A 16356-nucleotide genomic window follows, 5' to 3' on the forward strand; every position below is an offset into this window, starting at 1 on the left:
ATCTGCATTAGTTTCTATTTGTTTCGTTAAGATATTCAAAGACTGTTACTATCAGAAGTCTTTGGTTCTACCTAGTTTCTCACGAAACACTTCAATAATGCACGTCGAAATCTGTATTGTCTATGTCGAATGCAATATCGAGATGCAACCGTAGAAGATAAATTCGTCGAAATTTCAGAAAGTTTTTCGAAATACTTCCGCCACTTATCATTCGTAACTTTACAAGTGATTACGGCACTGTCGTGTCGTCAGTCTGTATTCGTAGTCTCCGTCGTAGTTGGCAAACAACTCGTTTTATACGCATGCGCGACGCGCAGTCTCAGTCTCGTAATCGGACGGTGACGTCAGAGTACACGTACAAGGATAGAATGTTCGGGGAGATTTTCCACATTGCTCCAAATCGCACGTACGCTCAACAGCGCAGCAAGCAAGAAAAGTATTAGCTCAGTGTCTCCAGAAGAAAACAAAATTCTGCTCGACGCAGTTAAACTAAATCCGCCAAGATTTTACGAAAGAAGAAGTATGAGTATTAGAGCCAGTCAGGCGTTGAGTAATTTTGAACGTAGTAAAAACGAAGACATCATGCCAAGTTTAATTTCCAGTAATTGGTGAGTTCACCTATGCGCCATTTTTATTTAACGTTAAACGCCATCTTGCATACTTTGTTATACCGTTCCGTTGCCAATATAATTTGTTTCTACCAACCCCCTGACCTCTTTCGATTATATCGACTACAAATTTGTATCTATTCACAATTATTAAGTCAAGTTATATTTTTGTTTCTTCGTTTAAAGGCCAAGTTCCTCAGTATGACAAAAATTATCTCGATTTCGATGTCTGCCATTGGTTTCTTTTTTTCTGTGTTCTTCACATTCATAATTATCATCTCATGAGATAATGATAATTTGTATGCGCGATGAACAGTTTTTCACCTGCTTAATATTCTATGTATTAATCCCGTAATTGTTACTGGCTCAAAGTCTCGTCAGTTGTTAATATGAGATGATTTAAACTTTTGAATTTACGACTGCAAAGTTCCAGAATGTTCCAAAACTTGTTTTGTTTTCCTCCATTAATATTCTTTATCTTTATTGTGTCTATGATTGTTTTAATCTATTTATATTTAATTTTGCTTAATATAATGTAAAATTACTGAATATTCAATTTTTCTGTAAATGAACCCATAGAAATCATAATCTATATTCATTTGTATGACACTTATTTTATTTCTGCTTGTATGTCATGTTGACGACTTTACTACAATTGTGTACACACCTAAAAATTCAAATATTGCTTTCTCCATATTTCCCAGATGTTTTGATACTAATCTACCAATGCCAATTGTATATCTATTCCGAAATGTAAACACTGTGTCTCGTTGGAATTTCTAATTTTAAACGTATCACAGAATATCCATATGTGTAAAAGCATGTTAACACATATTATATACTATCGACAATGATGTGAAAGATTTTTTAACAATGTTATAACAATTTTCGTACCGCTTGTCAGAAGTTGGGGCCAAGTAGAGGTTACTTAAACAATTTCAAATCTAGGTCTGATGGATATAGTGGATTCAGTTGTCAACATCTGTTATGCAAAGTGATATTCCCTATTTCAATAATTGTCTTATGCAATGGTTAGATTGGGCTACTCTATTTTTTTACAAATGTCCGACCTTGTTTTGCTGATCTAGTAAACTGTATTTTATATTTCTCCTCTCTTGATTGTTAAAATCCCCCCAAAATTTGACAAATGATAGTTTATGATTGTTCATTACTGATACATCTGTGGTAATTTAAAAAATTTCGGAGAACTGAGAGTAAGTATCAATAAAGAGCCAAGAGCTAAGAGCTGAGTCAGAAGCTGACTTCAATATTTCTATTCTCTGTCAATTATTTAAATATTTTCCTATGACAGCGTGAGTTCAGTCGCAAAGTTTAGTATTTCATATAATTTTAAACGATCTCAACACTCGGGAATGGAAAAGAATATGTGAATACTGTTTGCTGAATTGATAAGTAAAACAGGGCGATCTGACAGCTTGAGGTAGTATTTTCGGTAAAGTAATGATTTTCTAAATAGGTTTTCGGGATTTTGTTTTGAAGCAAATGTTAGACATTTCAATATGAAGCATTTTAGACCATAAATTGACAAATATACAGTTGTCAATTGTATAGGGTACTACCCGCTCATTTGTTCAGCTGCAGTATTAGAAAATGTCTGTGAGGTCCTTATCTGACTTCTGTGTATCTTGCACCGATATACTTGTATTTGGTATCGTACATCGGAGCTCATAACATCCAGCATGATATGAACTCCTTAAACTAATCGCATACTCTCCAGTATGCAAGTAAATACAACTTGTAAGCTCTGCAACACTGCCATTTATTTACTTTGCACTACGTTTATTGAGTTCTGAATTCGCTCGATCAATATATTGAGATAAAATGGCATTAGGTAATTAAATTATGGAGCATATCATTATTAGCTCAAAGGATGAATAGGCTAGACTAGTGGAATCAAAAGTTTGGGATAAAAAAGTTTCAGAAATCCCTGGCAATGTTATTTATCCTGTAATGGTTAATACGAATGAAACAAAATCTGTAATATGTAATAGAAATGATACTGAACAGATTAGAGTTTTGTAAGGTAAGACATCAACAATTTAAGGCGAAGTTCTATAATTAGAACGTCAAAAATGTTTAAACTCTGGTGTTTTTCAATTAATTTGAATGTTTTTGGGCTCAATACGTTTGCTAACCAAGTCTCCATAAATTGTCTGAATAACATTCAAGCAATGTAATACTATAGTGAGCTGCAACACGCAAGTATAATTATGAACTCAACATCTATTGAACTATACCTACACAAATGTACCTTTACGCATATAAAGAAAAATCGTTACTTCGCATCTTTAGGAATGTCTAAAATTTAGAAAACTGTGACAAATAAAATATATTCATATTTTGCAAAGCCAACTTCTTGAATTGTCTTCAATTGTTCAACGTCATGCTAAAATTGCGCAGTAATGATTTGATCCCTGGTGTTTTGTTCCGTTGACGTTACTAACTTCAGCCTCTTTTATTCATTCCTGAGATGAATATGAGTGGCATTGAATTCAGGCTGTCTCTGCAATTTATATGACGAACTAAATAAGCCCAAAGATATCGGAACCTCATGAAAGACATCACAGTTTAAGCATTTTGAACGTTGTAATTATAAATACTTTTTTCACATTATTGATATCGCTTAGCTTGTGTTATTTGCATTTGCTCAGAATCATTTTTATCACTTAGTATGAACATTGTTCCAGTTGCGTTCATCATCATTGGTGCATGTGTCATTATTGGAGATTTTTGAAATAGTTTTTTTTTTTTCTAAGTTTTGATTCAGACAGTGCAGCCCGTTCAACCGCAAATGCCCGACAACCAATCGTAGGATGTTTTGCTTTAATTAACTAAAAGCAAGTACTTTTTGCGATGTTCTCCATAGCTAGAGATCAAAGTCAATTCACTTTGCTTGCGATTGTCAGATTTGGCTTCGTGCCCATTTCAATGACGACAACTTGGGCATTCAACAATGTTTTCACGCTGTGTACCGTTCGAGTCTTATAAATTTGGAACGCAAGCCCTGGTAATGATCAGTTGATTTTTTACTGGGCATAGAAAACAACCAAAGAAAAAGCAGAGCTGTTGAGAGCGTTTGGCTTTGGCCAGTCCAATATTGTTTATTTGCCTGCACAAAATTATTAGTAAAAAATTATCGCGCTACAACGGTCAAAGGGCAAAGCCCTTTTTCTGCAGCTACCAACAATCCTAATCATTGCATCGACATTATTTTTAGACCTACTGTTGACTGAATCATAATGGTTCCAAGGCCCAGGTGAATAATTTTTTGTTAGCCACAGTGTAACGTTAATCATGCCCCAATACATAACATCTATTCTAACACTGAATATAAGTCTAATTGTGAATTTAACGGTTCTTCTCTGGATATGTAATCTTGGATGATTATGGTCAATGTTTGGCATTCTCACTACTTATATCAGAGACGATTATGAGGCTACAATCAATGCTCAAATGCTCCAATTGGTCCGTGGTGTTTGCTTGGTAGAATTTGCACAACTAACTATTTAACGCCTCTGTAGCTGTAAATCACAGCTTCATGAATAAGTACACAAAAAAGATTTGTATTTCATCTCTGATTCGATTCCTTATAGCAAACTTGTATCGCAAAAAATAAGAGTGTACTAGATTTTATGTTCAAAACAGTGCTTAAATTTTTTATTTTTTTTTTGTTTTCATGCAATAGAGCTATTCCATTTCTTCGTGAACACATTGTGCAACATTACCAATACAGATACTGCTTATATTCTTGGCTACTTGGAGTCGAACGATGTTAACAATTCTATAGTGGACATATTTTATACGTCCATATCTCTACTTTAAAAATAACAACCTCTTTGATCTGGGTCATGATTTACGTAACGAAATTCTCTTCCTTCATTTATTCTACTTTCTGTTCCCTTATATATTCATTTATTTGGTTAAATTATTGATAATTTTTTACATATTTTACATCTTCAAGTTAATAACTCGTAACATATAATTTGTTTATCTAATTTAATTGAGTTTACAGAATATTATAACACAATTTATCATTTGTTACTTTAATTATGAACATTCTCATACCTTTGTTTTTGTGATGTGCAGAATTTTTAAAGCAAGTTACATAACTGTGTTAATCATTTTCTTGATTAGCTTATCTTGTAAAAATGAATTTTACTACGCACATAGATAAAATAACCTTCTCTTAGTTCTTATTTATGAACACAGATGAGATATACACGATGACTAGGTAAAAAAATACACACACACACACACATACACTCACGCAACCTGTGCTATTTAAAGCATAGTAGTCCATGTACCTCTGAAGACTTATTTTTGGCTTTGGAGTGTTTACATTCTTGGCTGACAACATGCCTACCCTTGGTAAATTTTTAAAATCCACTGCAGGAATAATTTTTTTCTCGAACTTGAATTTAAGAATAATTATTGAGCGATATAGTGAATGAATTTTTTGGATTATGGACCTAATTATGGTTCCTTATTTTACTATTTTGTTCTCCACAAAGCGGGATGTCGAGCAAATACATCGAGGAAGGCATGTATGAGGGAATGCGCCAACAGCAGCAGCACTACTGTATAACGCTGGGCGTGGGGCCTCTGTGGTGGTCCTGATGCGCCCCATGCCGCCTTGTCTGTCTCAACAGTCAACACAGAGAGCCGCGGCGTGGGGATTAAGCAGAGTCAGCTCTCTGTGAGCTCCCAAATTGTTCAAGTAATTGCCGTTTGTCAATCCTGTAAAAATTGAAAAAATTAATGAATTTCCGGGTGCAAAAAATTCTCAGAAACTTACCATATCTCTGAACACTCCCGAGAAAGGTTTTGTATCTTTTCCACTGGAAATCTTTGAATTATTCTAACGATGTCTGATTGTGAGCTGTTTCAAGAAATTCTAGAAAGTTTTTGGAAAAACCTCCTACTCTTACCGAATTTCATTTTCTATTGGTAATCTGATAAACTTTTCTGAAACTGTTGCCATCTTCACTGACATTACTCGAATTTACTTACATTTATTTCTATTACATATCAGGGATGTTGTTTCATTCTTGTTCACTATCGTTGGCAATAATAAGTTCTTTCTTTTTTTTTTTTCATTCTTTTGTATCGCTTGATTCAGATGGTACAGTCCATTTTTCCTTAGTAATTTTCTGCATGGAAATTGAAATATATTTTTACCAAGTTTCCAGGAAATATTAGAATTTGTTACGACACTTTTCCAAAATACTTTCAGAAAAATTTTGGTACAGTTTCCATAAAAATCATTTGTACCATGATAATTCAATGTGCTACTGCGCATCCTTTATCTACAAGCATTATAATTTTACAGGAGAATGAACTATTAAATGAATTGAAGAATCAGGAATCATTGCGTATAACATTCGCACTCCAATTGACCGAAAGCACTTGCGTTAAGTGGGAAACAGTTGTGTGGAAGGGTTGTCTCTATATCCAAGTTCCTAGCTGTCTCCTTCCGGAGGGTTCGAAAGAGGGATTTGTTTCTCTTCTCGAATATGCGGAAGAAACTCTCCACTGCACCAATGTTGTTGTTTGCCTGAGGAAGGATCGCACCGATCGAGGTAAGCATACGTCATGTTTTCGACGACTGTTAATTGTGGTGGATATTTTCTTTGTACGAACATTGTGTGTTTTTCATTTCAGCTATGCTTGTTCGAACCTTCATGTTCCTCGGCTTCACAGTCTTACCACCAACCCATGCACTCGTGCCACCCGGCAATGATTCTGGCAATCTTTACATGCTCTATGCTATCGAGTAATCTACCAACTACGTGACTTCACTTTTAAATCTAACTCAGAGGTAACTGAACAATGTTTTACTATAAATATATTATTATAATATCGACAGCAAAAAGCAAAATTCACATTTATCATTCACATATATTCAAAGAAGAGTGTGTTCTGTACATATCCGATATAAAAGTCTTAGAAATCCCTCAGAAAAATTTTACCATCTCTTCGGTCAACCATGAAAAAACTTCTGTGTTATATCTGCAGGAAAAGTTTGAATGATTCTGATAATGTTTGTTAAAATTTATGGACAAAACTAATATTCTTGCGAACTTTTGTTGTCGATTGAAAATTTAAAAGACTCCGTGTTAACTAGTTTCTGACAAATTTTGACTAAATCGAGATGGAAACAATGAAACTCATATCTTTTGATAAGATTTTGTATCACGAATATGAAAAAATCTGAATATTGGTTGTTCTGCGTATTTTTTGACAATACAGAATTATTGAAAAATGGGGTCGATTCCCGATAGCAATTAGAAATTTTTAGTTAACAGTGAAGTGAAGATTAATATTTCTGAAATGCAGCTGGCAAAAATTAGTACATATGTGTAAAAGATTACTTTTAATAAAACTAGAATTTTGCAAACTTTTCACAGACAATTGCAAGAAAAATTATAGTTTTTTCATACATGTACCGAAATCTATGTTCTAGATAAAAATTGAGGTATTTATACCATAAAATTCTTGCATATCATTATGATTTGTCGGAAATTTTTCAGCAAAACTGCAAGCTGACATAAAGATTCAAACTGAGGAGATTTTTAGATATTTCTAAGAGTTTGAAAACATAATTTCTGTCAGGGTTTTCATACGTGAATTATGTCTCTTGTTTCAAGCATTAAACTTGTCCAGTTCAGTGCGTCTTGGGAATTTTATTGACAGATTTTTTCAATCTGGGTCAAGTATGTTGAACTTCGTGATTCAATACTTTAATTGCAGAAGCATTGAAGGCCTTTTGATTCTGAAACAATTACTAACTTAAGTTCACACTACAAACATAATGAAAGAACGTGATGTGTGCATTCTTAGCGTTTGTTATTTCTTTTATTTCTTCAAATAAATACAAAGAATTAACTTCTTCATGTATTTTGTTAATACATGATTAGATAAGTTGAAACGCATTATATCTATTTTTATCAATTATTTTCTTTCTTTAATCTTACTCCACATGTATGCAGTGAGAGTATATGAAATATCTACAGCAAGTAAAATTTGATGTCGGTTATCTATTAACCATCTTTTATATGGGTTAGTTTATCTACCTAAATGCTCATCAAAGATATTTCAAAACTTTCGGTACTCGGATTAGAAATTTAAACTTTCTACATTATTATGTTGAAATATTTTTCTTGCTTTGTTTTGAAGTCAATACTGTTTTTAGTTTCTTGTAAAGAAATCGCTTTTCCGAGCTTAAACTTGCGTCGATAAAAAAGCATGCTTACATTAAGAAAGATATCAGTTTTTAACATTGGAATGAATATTCTTGAACATTAATCAATTTGGAATGAATTTCATTTTTCGAGTTCAAATACTTGCTGGGAAGTGATAGAAAAATTTGTTGCAATGTGGACTTAGTTGTACAGTTTGATTCTTCATTTTAATTTACAACTTTTTTTTGTCCATTTTCAGGTACCAGTTTTATACGTTAAAGATAAGGCATATAGGAGTCAATTGCAGGGAATTGAAAAGAGAAACAATAAAATTCGTTATAATTTGTCATATTAATGTTTTTTGTTTGCTGCCCGCGCCATATGCTGCAATTTTCTTAATATTTCCGGAAAATTGCTAAGCAGCAATTTGAGTTTTATTCGTTATTTCGATGTGAAATTGTTCAGCTATGGAAAGCTGGTGAATGTTCAATTATTATTGTAGCCTTCTACCAACATATATACTGTTACCTATGAGTTAAGTTTAAGAAATTGAAGTATACAACAAAGATAGTCATGCTTAGAGCTTAAAATATAGACATTTAATAAATTGTTAAATTATCATTCTCTTGAACAATTTTAATAATGATAAAACATCCAATTATTACGCGCTCACAAAATATCCCACGTCTTGAATGCTGCTTGAACACTTGACCATTTTTATTTCACATGTTGTATAACATCATAGAAACTTTATGGTAAGATTGACGAGCTAGCAGTATTAAATTTATTATTGATTAAACTTTGCGTTAATCGTGACAGGTTGGGAGTTATTATAATTTATCATTTCATCCAATATTAATATAATTTTATTATTATACTAATAATCATATATTATATATTACTATTATTGTTATTGTTATACTTGCGTGTAAGTGAACAAGATAATATGCATTAGCTACTTCAACATTTTTCAGCTAACAAGAATCAAATTGCAATATTTAACAACTTTTCACTGGTTCTGAGAAAGTGATCAAAATCATATATTCACCACATTTTTTAACAACATAGTCGGCTAATCAGTGAAAATATACCAATACTTGCACTTTGCTCTTTACTCTGATGAATGATTACTAATTTTCAAATATGTCGCACAATTTTTGTGATCTTAGCAATCAACATGTTTCAAATAACGTATTTGCGAGTGTTGAATTCCTGAAGGATCCGATTTCACTGTTTTCAGCAAATAGCAAATATTTTATCTTTGTGCAAAGACGTATGTAAAGCCATTCCTGACTTCATTGAATATTACTTGGTAAGCCTTTTGGTATATGCAATCAATCGATAACCTGCGTATGGATCACGAGAAAGTGATGCCATCTTACGATTTGTATTAGATGTAAAGCATATTCTAATATATATCTCCAGAACTCATTGCAATGATTCTATGTTGCGAACACTGCAAGCATATTGTTGAGTATTTTATTCATTCTACGTATTAGTTTATAATTAATTTTATTATAATTAATCAACTTTATTTTAGATTTTAAGTATGATTATTTGATAACTCCCAATGCATTAACGCTTAAAGAATTCTTGATAATGAATACGCCTCAAAAGTTGAACTGGCGCAGACAAGTAAAAAAAAAATTATGCATAAAAAAAAAGTGAAAAAAAATTTGCAAAATATAAAAAAAAAAAAACAAAAGATATTCAATTAATTAGTTGCCTGTAGGTAAATTGAATCGCTGGGCCGTTTTGTGTAAAATCCAACTTTCTGTTTTTCATAGATGTTCCAAGTATATACGTGTATACATTACTGATTACAGTTTTTTGGTAAAAGAAGAGATAATATAAACCATTCATTTCAATCTAATATGAAGATAAAAAGAAAGAGTAGATTTTATGCAATGCGGACCATCGTATTTAGTATTATGATAACATTATATTATATACATACATATACATGATCACTCTAAATCTTATTATGCTACATTTAATATTCATACTTGAAAAGTGATTGCTAAATAAAAATCAAATAAAACTTTAACGAATAAGATTAATCGGTTTTTAACAAAAAACACAAACTCCAAACCACCTTCAATTAGTCTCCTGCCGTTGTATCCTCTTCTTCTTCCTTACTCATCGGAGAATGCTACAAACCTGTCAGTAATGGAAACCACGGATTTGGAGGACCATATTAAATTTCGATCTGATTTCAAAAACGCTGGAATCATTTGGATTCAGCCCCTACATCGTCAGAATTTTTCGACAAAATACCGTAGCATATACTCTAAATTTGCTGGAAACAGCGGTTCGAAAGACGCGGCAAAAAAATGATATCGCGATTTCTTTGTACTGCGCAGCAGAGGGTCTGAATTTTTTTTTTGCATTGCTATGAGTATGATGAGTAGAAAATGGCTCCTGTTAATAGATTCTGATTGTGAGACAGAAACTTCTTTGTCTCGGAAAATCGCAAAGAATCTACAGACATTACAGGGGGTGTAACTATTAGAGGCATTGAAACAGTAGTTTGAAGGGTACAGGATGAACATTATGCTTGATTCCATTGCATTCATTACTCATCGGGACACAGGCATATGTATGTTTTACACTGGTACCAGAATGGACGGAGATAGAAATGAATGGATTAAGATAAGCATCAGATTCTATATTTTTATCTTTTACTGATAAATGGGGAACATACATGTATATGTATGTATACACAAGAAAACGCAGCGAAAAGAGCGTAGTACGAACAGCAGAGAAATGACAGCTACATTTCTCCGTTTTTCGGCTGTAACTCTTGCTCCGTTGATCGCATCGTATTGGGACTGCGCCCAATCGATTTCTCTCTCAAAATTACGTCTGAACAGTGCTACAATTAATTGATTCCAGCACTTTTCAAAATCGCGAAAATTTTCGCCAAAAATGGAAAGGGGTAAGCCTTACTTTTTTTTTTGGCAAAAAACTTTTGGTCTCAGATTCGATTTAAACGATCCTTATCCGACCAATTGGACCCTCAGGAACTCAGAAATCGCTGCGAAAAGAGCGTAGGACCAACAGGAGAGAAATGGCGAGCGAAAAAGCACCTGCTGAAAAATGTCGAAAATTCAGGTTCTGGTTTTTTGGCTGTAACTTTTGATGCGTTGATCGCAGCGTATTGGGACTGCGCCCAATCGATTTCCCTCGCAAAATTACGTCCGATCGGTGCTACAATTAATTGATTCCAGCACTTTTCAAAATCGCGAAAATTTTCGCCAAAAATGGAAAGGGGTTAGCCTTACTTTTTTTTCTGGCAAAAAACTTTTGGTCTCAGATTCGATTTCAACGATCCTTATCCGACCATTTGGACCCTCAGGAACTCAGAAATCGCTGCGAAAAGAGCGTAGGACCAACAGGAGAGAAATGGCGAGCGAAAAAGCACCTGCTGAAAAATGTCGAAAATTCAGGTTCTGGTTTTTTGGCTGTAACTTTTGATGCGTTGATCGCAGCGTATTGGGACTGCGCCCAATCGATTTCCCTCGCAAAATTACGTCCGATCGGCGCTACAATTAATTGATTCCAGCACTTTCCAAAATCGCGAAAATTTTCGCCAAAAATGGAAAGGGGTTAGCCTTACTTTTTTTTCTGGCAAAAAACTTATGGTCTCAGATTCGATTTAAACGATCCTTATCCGACTATTTGGACCCTCAGGAACTCAGAAATCGCTGCGAAAAGAGCGTAGGACCAACAGGAGAGAAATGGCGAGCGAAAAAGCACCTGCTGAAAAATGTCGAAAATTCAGGTTCTGGTTTTTTGGCTGTAACTTTTGATGCGTTGATCGCAGCGTATTGGGACTGCGCCCAATCGATTTCCCTCGCAAAATTACGTCCGATCGGTGCTACAATTAATTGATTCCAGCACTTTTCAAAATCGCGAAAATTTTCGCCAAAAATAGAAAGGGGTTAGCCTTACTTTTTTTTTTGGCAAAAAACTTTTGGTCTCAGATTCGATTTAAACGATCCTTATCCGACCATTCTGACCCTCAGGAACTCAGAAATCGCTGCGAAAAGAGCGTAGGACCAACAGGAGAGAAATGGCGAGCGAAAAAGCACCTGCTGAAAAATGTCGAAAATTCAGGTTCTGGTTTTTTGGCTGTAACTTTTGATGCGTTGATCGCAGCGTATTGGGACTGCGGCCAATCGATTTCTCTCGCAAAATTACGTCCGATCAGTGCTACAATTAATTGATTCCAGCACTTTTCAAAATCGCGAAAATTTTTGCCAAAAATGGAAAGGGGTTAGCCTTACTTTTTTTTCTGGCAAAAAACTTTTGGTCTCAGATTCGATTTAAACGATCCTTATCCGACTATTTGGACCCTCAGGAACTCAGAAATCGCTGCGAAAAGAGCGTAGGACCAACAGGAGAGAAATGGCGAGCGAAAAAGCACCTGTTGAAAAATGTCGAAAATTCAGGTTCTGGTTTTTTGGCTGTAACTTTTGATGCGTTGATCGCAGCGTATTGGGACTGCGGCCAATCGATTTCCCTCGCAAAATTACGTCCGATCGGTGCTACAATTAATTGATTCCAGCACTTTTCAAAATCGCGAAAATTTTCGCCAAAAATAGAAAGGGGTTAGCCTTACTTTCTTTTTTAGGCAAAAAACTTTTGGTCTCAGATTCGATTTAAACGATCCTTATCCGACCATTTGGACCCTCAGGAACTCAGAAATCGCTGCGAAAAGAGCGTAGGACCAACAGGAGAGAAATGGCGAGCGAAAAAGCACCTGCTGAAAAATGTCGAAAATTCAGGTTCTGGTTTTTTGGCTGTAACTTTTGATGCGTTGATCGCAGCGTATTGGGACTGCGGCCAATCGATTTCTCTCGCAAAATTACGTCCGATCAGTGCTACAATTAATTGATTCCAGCACTTTTCAAAATCGCGAAAATTTTTGCCAAAAATGGAAAGGGGTTAGCCTTACTTTTTTTTCTGGCAAAAAACTTTTGGTCTCAGATTCGATTTCAACGATCCTTATCCGACCATTTGGACCCTCAGGAACTCAGAAATCGCTGCGAAAAGAGCGTAGGACCAACAGGAGAGAAATGGCGAGCGAAAAAGCACCTGCTGAAAAATGTCGAAAATTCAGGTTCTGGTTTTTTGGCTGTAACTTTTGATGCGTTGATCGCAGCGTATTGGGACTGCGCCCAATCGATTTCCCTCGCAAAATTACGTCCGATCGGCGCTACAATTAATTGATTCCAGCACTTTCCAAAATCGCGAAAATTTTCGCCAAAAATGGAAAGGGGTTAGCCTTACTTTTTTTTCTGGCAAAAAACTTATGGTCTCAGATTCGATTTAAACGATCCTTATCCGACTATTTGGACCCTCAGGAACTCAGAAATCGCTGCGAAAAGAGCGTAGGACCAACAGGAGAGAAATGGCGAGCGAAAAAGCACCTGCTGAAAAATGTCGAAAATTCAGGTTCTGGTTTTTTGGCTGTAACTTTTGATGCGTTGATCGCAGCGTATTGGGACTGCGCCCAATCGATTTCCCTCGCAAAATTACGTCCGATCGGTGCTACAATTAATTGATTCCAGCACTTTTCAAAATCGCGAAAATTTTCGCCAAAAATAGAAAGGGGTTAGCCTTACTTTTTTTTTTGGCAAAAAACTTTTGGTCTCAGATTCGATTTAAACGATCCTTATCCGACCATTCTGACCCTCAGGAACTCAGAAATCGCTGCGAAAAGAGCGTAGGACCAACAGGAGAGAAATGGCGAGCGAAAAAGCACCTGCTGAAAAATGTCGAAAATTCAGGTTCTGGTTTTTTGGCTGTAACTTTTGATGCGTTGATCGCAGCGTATTGGGACTGCGGCCAATCGATTTCTCTCGCAAAATTACGTCCGATCAGTGCTACAATTAATTGATTCCAGCACTTTTCAAAATCGCGAAAATTTTTGCCAAAAATGGAAAGGGGTTAGCCTTACTTTTTTTTCTGGCAAAAAACTTTTGGTCTCAGATTCGATTTAAACGATCCTTATCCGACTATTTGGACCCTCAGGAACTCAGAAATCGCTGCGAAAAGAGCGTAGGACCAACAGGAGAGAAATGGCGAGCGAAAAAGCACCTGTTGAAAAATGTCGAAAATTCAGGTTCTGGTTTTTTGGCTGTAACTTTTGATGCGTTGATCGCAGCGTATTGGGACTGCGGCCAATCGATTTCCCTCGCAAAATTACGTCCGATCGGTGCTACAATTAATTGATTCCAGCACTTTTCAAAATCGCGAAAATTTTCGCCAAAAATAGAAAGGGGTTAGCCTTACTTTCTTTTTTAGGCAAAAAACTTTTGGTCTCAGATTCGATTTAAACGATCCTTATCCGACCATTTGGACCCTCAGGAACTCAGAAATCGCTGCGAAAAGAGCGTAGGACCAACAGGAGAGAAATGGCGAGCGAAAAAGCACCTGCTGAAAAATGTCGAAAATTCAGGTTCTGGTTTTTTGGCTGTAACTTTTGATGCGTTGATCGCAGCGTATTGGGACTGCGGCCAATCGATTTCTCTCGCAAAATTACGTCCGATCAGTGCTACAATTAATTGATTCCAGCACTTTTCAAAATCGCGAAAATTTTTGCCAAAAATGGAAAGGGGTTAGCCTTACTTTTTTTTCTGGCAAAAAACTTTTGGTCTCAGATTCGATTTAAACGATCCTTATCCGACTATTTGGACCCTCAGGAACTCAGAAATCGCTGCGAAAAGAGCGTAGGACCAACAGGAGAGAAATGGCGAGCGAAAAAGCACCTGTTGAAAAATGTCGAAAATTCAGGTTCTGGTTTTTTGGCTGTAACTTTTGATGCGTTGATCGCAGCGTATTGGGACTGCGGCCAATCGATTTCCCTCGCAAAATTACGTCCGATCGGTGCTACAATTAATTGATTCCAGCACTTTTCAAAATCGCGAAAATTTTCGCCAAAAATGGAAAGGGGTTAGCCTTACTTTTTTTTCTGGCAAAAAACTTATGGTCTCAGATTCGATTTAAACGATCCTTATCCGACTATTTGGACCCTCAGGAACTCAGAAATCGCTGCGAAAAGAGCGTAGGACCAACAGGAGAGAAATGGCGAGCGAAAAAGCACCTGCTGAAAAATGTCGAAAATTCAGGTTCTGGTTTTTTGGCTGTAACTTTTGATGCGTTGATCGCAGCGTATTGGGACTGCGGCCAATCGATTTCTCTCGCAAAATTACGTCCGATCAGTGCTACAATTAATTGATTCCAGCACTTTTCAAAATCGCGAAAATTTTCGCCAAAAATGGAAAGGGGTTAGCCCTACTTTTTTTTCTGGCAAAAAACTTTTGGTCTCAGATTCGATTTAAACGATCCTTATCCGACTATTTGGACCCTCAGGAACTCAGAAATCGCTGCGAAAAGAGCGTAGGACCAACAGGAGAGAAATGGCGAGCGAAAAAGCACCTGCTGAAAAATGTCGAAAATTCAGGTTCTGGTTTTTTGGCTGTAACTTTTGATGCGTTGATCGCAGCGTATTGGGACTGCGGCCAATCGATTTCTCTCGCAAAATTACGTCCGATCAGTGCTACAATTAATTGATTCCAGCACTTTTCAAAATCGCGAAAATTTTCGCCAAAAATAGAAAGGGGTTAGCCTTACTTTTTTTTTTGGCAAAAAACTTTTGGTCTCAGATTCGATTTAAACGATCCTTATCCGACCATTTGGACCCTCAGGAACTCAGAAATCGCTGCGAAAAGAGCGTAGGACCAACAGGAGAGAAATGGCGAGCGAAAAAGCACCTGCTGAAAAATGTCGAAAATTCAGGTTCTGGTTTTTTGGCTGTAACTTTTGATGCGTTGATCGCAGCGTATTGGGACTGCGGCCAATCGATTTCTCTCGCAAAATTACGTCCGATCAGTGCTACATTTAATTGATTCCAGCACTTTTCAAAATCGCGAAAATTTTCGCCAAAAATGGAAAGGGGTTAGCCTTACTTTTTTTTCTGGCAAAAGACTTTTGGTCTCAGATTCGATTTAAACGATCCTTATCCGACTATTTGGACCCTCAGGAACTCAGAAATCGCTGCGAAAAGAGCGTAGGACCAACAGGAGAGAAATGGCGAGCGAAAAAGCACCTGCTGAAAAATGTCGAAAATTCAGGTTCTGGTTTTTTGGCTGTAACTTTTGATGCGTTGATCGCAGCGTATTGGGACTGCGGCCAATCGATTTCTCTCGCAAAATTACGTCCGATCAGTGCTACAATTAATTGATTCCAGCACTTTTCAAAATCGCGAAAATTTTTGCCAAAAATGGAAAGGGGTTAGCCTTACTTTTTTTTCTGGCAAAAAACTTTTGGTCTCAGATTCGATTTAAACGATCCTTATCCGACTATTTGGACCCTCAGGAACTCAGAAATCGCTGCGAAAAGAGCGTAGGACCAACAGGAGAGAAATGGCGAGCGAAAAAGCACCTGTTGAAAAATGTCGAAAATTCAGGTTCTGGTTTTTTGGCTGTAACTTTTGATGCGTTGATCGCAGCGTATTGGGACTGCGGCCAATCGATTTC

The 16356-nt window shown here is 36.2% G+C and overlaps 1 protein-coding gene across 1 annotated transcript; it reads left to right on the plus strand.

Annotated features, from left to right (window-relative positions):
• The first annotated feature begins 374 nt into the window (after positions 1-374).
• On the plus strand, positions 375-9857 carry LOC124176986 (ornithine decarboxylase antizyme 1). Its single transcript, XM_046558956.1, is given in 6 exon segments — positions 375-608; positions 5141-5243; positions 5245-5346; positions 5959-6208; positions 6291-6447; positions 8070-9857. Coding segments are annotated over 5 exon segments (657 nt in total). The 5' UTR covers positions 375-522; the 3' UTR covers positions 6407-6447; positions 8070-9857.
• Positions 9858-16356: the final 6499 nt, after the last annotated feature.

This window comes from Neodiprion fabricii, chromosome 2 (assembly GCF_021155785.1).
Source record: "Neodiprion fabricii isolate iyNeoFabr1 chromosome 2, iyNeoFabr1.1, whole genome shotgun sequence".
Taxonomy (NCBI): Eukaryota; Metazoa; Arthropoda; class Insecta; order Hymenoptera; family Diprionidae; genus Neodiprion; species Neodiprion fabricii.